The 4,613-nt window shown below is 44.5% G+C and overlaps 1 protein-coding gene across 1 annotated transcript in view; it reads left to right on the top strand.

The window, feature by feature from the left end:
* prickle1b (prickle homolog 1b) overlaps positions 1 to 3,129 on the top strand; it is a 19,853-nt gene extending 16,724 nt beyond the window's left edge. The window contains 3 exon segments of the mRNA XM_048267610.1: positions 786 to 1,264; positions 1,266 to 1,481; positions 1,645 to 3,129. Of these exon segments, the coding sequence (XP_048123567.1) occupies positions 786 to 1,264; positions 1,266 to 1,481; positions 1,645 to 1,872 (923 nt within the window). The 3' untranslated portion in view covers positions 1,873 to 3,129.
* Positions 3,130 to 4,613: the final 1,484 nt, after the last annotated feature.

Genomic DNA, 4,613 nt, shown 5'->3' with positions numbered 1-4,613 from the left:
CTTTTCTGTGAAAGAACCTCCAGGGGCCTGTTGCACAAAAGCAGAATTAAGGCATCCGGGATAAGTTACTGAGCTGCGCTCAATGAATCCAAAACAAGAGCGTACAGGCTTAATTGGTTGCACAACAAGCAGGCCAGGATGAGCAGACACGGATTCATCAAGCCAGGTCAAACCTATTCTGGATAAGTGCACGCTCACGGCTCCCTCAAATAGACCCCGTCACCGATCACAGATTCACTGATTCACCATGGCAACTAGAGCGGCTTCATTGCTTCTTCTACGGTGTGAAGTAGGTAGATAGCCTTTTCACAACAGCAACAAACAGCAACACCTCTGTTAAGGAGAATATTGCAAGTAGTTCCTTGACCACCACGCGTGAAATGGTTAGGCACTCCCGTGACGCCACATTGTCGCATGACCGGAAATGGCTAAATTATGTAAAAAGTTTAATTAATGATCACAAACGTTTAAATAATGACAGTGGGTCTAGGTATATGTGATAACAATGTGTAGTGGGCAGTGGAATAACTATTGGTTTCCGTTTGTGGTGACTGCTGACTGAGATAAGGGATGAGATTAAATAGATCCTGGAACTTAGCTCCACAGAATAAATCGCCATGGTGATTTATACCATAACATATCCTGCTGCCCCCTATCCCGCTTTTGTGCAACTGGATCAGGGATAAATTGAGCTAGGATAACTAAGATATCCCGGCTTAATCCCTTATCCTAGTTTTGTGCAATAGGCCCCCCCAAGTCATGACTCTCATGTGTTCCTCTCTCAGGTGCGTCAGTGGAAGGCGACAGCAAGGAGCGGCAGGTGCTGTACTCCCTGCAGGGCCTGAAGGGCCCGGAGGAGCCCGACGACTGTGACAAGCTGAGCAACATGGGCACGCTCAACTCCTCCATGCTGCACCGTAGCGCCAACTCCCTCAAGAGCCTGGGCTCCGAGCTGGACAACGTGGACGCCGGCCGAGAGGAGGAGGTGGACGAGGAGGAGGAGGACGAGGAGGTGGTGGAGGAGGTGAGGGTGGTGGGGGTGAGGAGCGTGGGGACAGGAGGCGAGGCGCGGCTGCCGGAAGAGATGGCCTCGCCGGTGCACTTGCCGGTTCTGCGGAGAACCCGCTCGCAGTCGCGGCCACAGCAGGTGAAGTTTTCCGACGACGCAGCTGGACGGGTGGCGCTGGGCGTCAAGGGCGGCGTCGCACGGGAGGCGGTGGGCCATGGCGACGAGCCGCAGGCTCCCATGAGCGAAGGCCGTCGGCCGACGCCAGTTTCACTTCTGGGCGAAGCCGGACCGATGTTCGGTCCAGCTGCGGCAGCCGCACCACTCGCACCACCACCGCAAGCGTCGGCACGGCCGCAAGACCCGCTCGGACAACGCCCTGCACTTGCCCCCGCAAGAATGCGCCCGCATGACGCCAAGCATTTACCACCTGGGGCGCCACGCGTCGGCCGGGTCAGCACCAGCACCAGCTGCGGCCTGACCCCAAACCTCGTCTCCACGGTCACCCGGGTCCCCCGCAGCGGCAGCTCTCGTACCCACACACCACGTCCGACTACGCCCTGCAGCACGCTGGGTTGCCGCGACGCCAAGCAGATCTCCGCTGTCTCTACGGGCGACGACCACTTTAATTACGCCAGGACGACGACGACTGGTGCTCCACGTGCTCGTCTTCCTCGTCCGAGTCCGAGGAGGAAGGCTTCTTCCTGGGACAGCCAATCCCGCGGCCGCGCACGCAGCGGGTGCACTACTATGCCGACGACCTCCCGACCCCCGTAACGGCGATGTCCACCGGGCACCCGTACGACCTGCGGACTAAATCGAAAAAACGTGGAAAACATCGGGGGAAAAACTGCATTATCTCATAATGAACACAATCTCCTCATTTCACATCCTCCTAACGCGCTTGTGTGTGTACGCTTCTGCAGAGACTGACTGGACAGATGAAAAAAAGAGGAGTGTGTGTGTTTTTCTGTATCTTCTCAGAATGCAAACTCTGGTTGTGTGGACTTTTGAACACTTCAAGATATGGTATTTAGAGCAAGATCTGTTGTGCCATTTAGGGACTCATGACTGGTAGACGACTTCACTAGTAGACTGCCAGACAACAAACTCCTTTAATCGAAGTGCACAGAAAAAAGAAATGTCATCTCTATACATCAGGTATCCTTTAATATTTGAGAGCAGTTGCTGACAATGGCTTTCTGTGCCAATATGCCCTATTTAATCATGTTGTTTGTTTAAAATATGCATCCTGTTTTATTGACAAGCACATATGTAAAGTGTATACTCACAAAATTATAGCATACCATCACAAAGCTGCAGATCAGTGTTCTCTCTTGACTAAACTACAAGGGAAGTAGGCAAAGTCATTACTTCCTCTGGTCAAAGGTCATCAGACACAAATCCAGGTCATTTAATCTTATAGCCAGACAGACATGACGTGAGAATTGTTTTGATTTATTGAAAACATGACATGTAAGAATTTGTTTTGGTTTTGTTTTATAACAGGAGCATGTTTTATATATTTCATGTTTGTATGAACCATTCAAAGTATTCAAGACATAAGGAATATTTTGTGCATTGTATAGAGACATTGTTTCCAATAGGAAAAGAAAGACGTCACAATAGCACCTAGAGACTAATTATTTAATAGAATAAACTTTCATGTATATTTGTTAAATTAAAAGTTTAATACTGCTATTTTTTATATACAAGTGTGTCAAACAATGCCTTTCTATGTTTCTGATGTAAAACATGATAAGCAAAGCTGATGTGTTTCTTATAAAGGGGCCATCCAACCTCTCCTCTCTACACTTTGTTTGTAAACATGTAACATATGGCTGTACATAGCAATACCTGCTTCCTGGTTTGAGAAAATTGAAAGAAAATATGCCTGCAATGGTTTGCAAAAGTCTGCCCTACCCGTGTCAACAGTCATTCTCTGACCATAACATGCACGTGCCTTGGGTTAAACAAATATTAATAACGATAATAATGATGATGACATGTAACCATGGTAAAAAATATGGTGTGTAAACCACAGGTAACTATATTCAACTTTTTTGTTCTCCAACTTACATGTAATGTAAAGAGAGCTTTAATAAATATTGTGCTAAACTATCCTAACGTGTCCCTGAGAGATGGTTTGTTGATGGGACCGAAAACACTTTACATATTTCTTTCCTATATCATGATATAAAGAGTTTCAAGACAGCTGTGGTACTTCACAGAATGGCACAGAAGATTGTATCTTTAAATTACTGCCAGTTCCTTCAACAATTACTGCCTGAAGGAATGCATGAATGAATGAATCAATATGTTCATGAATAAGCACATATTTCTATAATGTAAATTAAAATGAGCATCATCAAATATTTCAATTACTTAAAAGTTTTTAAAATTAGAACATAAAGCAAATAATTTCAAACATGTCATACTTTATTTACAAATATGATTTGCAGAAGATGCTGCATATGATTAAAACAAATAATTTGAAATAAAAACCAAACTAAAGTAATCATCAATTTTATATGCTGAAATAAATTGTTAAAGTTCAAAAACAAAATGCAAAAAAAAAAAAAGATGGCATCCCATCCCCATCACATTCTGAGTTCCTCCTTTGTCAGTTAGAGTACAAAATATTATGAAGGAAGTTTGAGTCCATGACAAAGTTTGGTTACAAAAACAACAGAATTTTTTTTTTCTCAACCAGTTTTCCTTCTTTTTCTATGCTGTCTGTTGACATCACAAAATGAATCAACATTTCAGCCGCCTACTGCATTAAGTCTATCTGAACTCGGTCTCTGGCTAATTTATGAGCTTCTCCAATCTTTCTCAAGTCGTGGAAAATATGGTCAATAATTCAGAGCGATTTGAAGCATGGGTAACCGGAAGTGAGAGTCTTTGATCAACTGTCACATTAAACTCTGACGAATGTCTGGACACATAAAATACATTTCACATCTCTGACACCTTTGAGCACTTTGCACAAAGGAACTGATCAGGCTGGGTGGGAGAATCATACAAAATCACACAAGGTAATACTTGCGTAGAAAAAACAAAAACACACATTTAGCAAAATAATTCAATAAACCAAACTTGGAGCACTTTAGGTTGGTTTAACGGCCCCCATACATACTGTAGCAGATCTCATACAGAATTTGCCAAAACGAGACACATTAAATACTAACAGGATCCAAAACAGTACTGCATGGAACGTTATGCGTAACACAAAAATTTACTCTGAGCAAAAATTACTCATGAATACAGACAAAGTCAGTGAAAAATGCTGATGGTTCCCTCTAAAAGAAATTAAAAAAAAAATCACCATCAAGATCTCCTCTTGACATCGTTTGACATCCTTGTCTTCACACAATTACATCCTAGTTTGACACAGTAGTGTGAGAGTGATTTTAAAAAGAAGTTACGGTCATCGTCTTATTTGCATCGCAAAAAGGGGGAGCCAACGAATGGCCCCTTTGACCTGCCTGAATCCCAGGAGAGGGGGCGTGGTTAACCTGGACAGGTGAGAACAGGTGAGCTCAGGCATGACCAGGTAATCAGTCAGACCGAGGGCTCGGCGTAATCGCCGCTATATCGGCCCAGG

This window comes from Alosa alosa, chromosome 17, assembly GCF_017589495.1.
Source record: "Alosa alosa isolate M-15738 ecotype Scorff River chromosome 17, AALO_Geno_1.1, whole genome shotgun sequence".
NCBI lineage: Eukaryota > Metazoa > Chordata > Actinopteri > Clupeiformes > Clupeidae > Alosa > Alosa alosa.
Note: the sequence above shows the minus strand (reverse complement) of the source record. Positions and strands in the feature narration are given on the sequence as shown.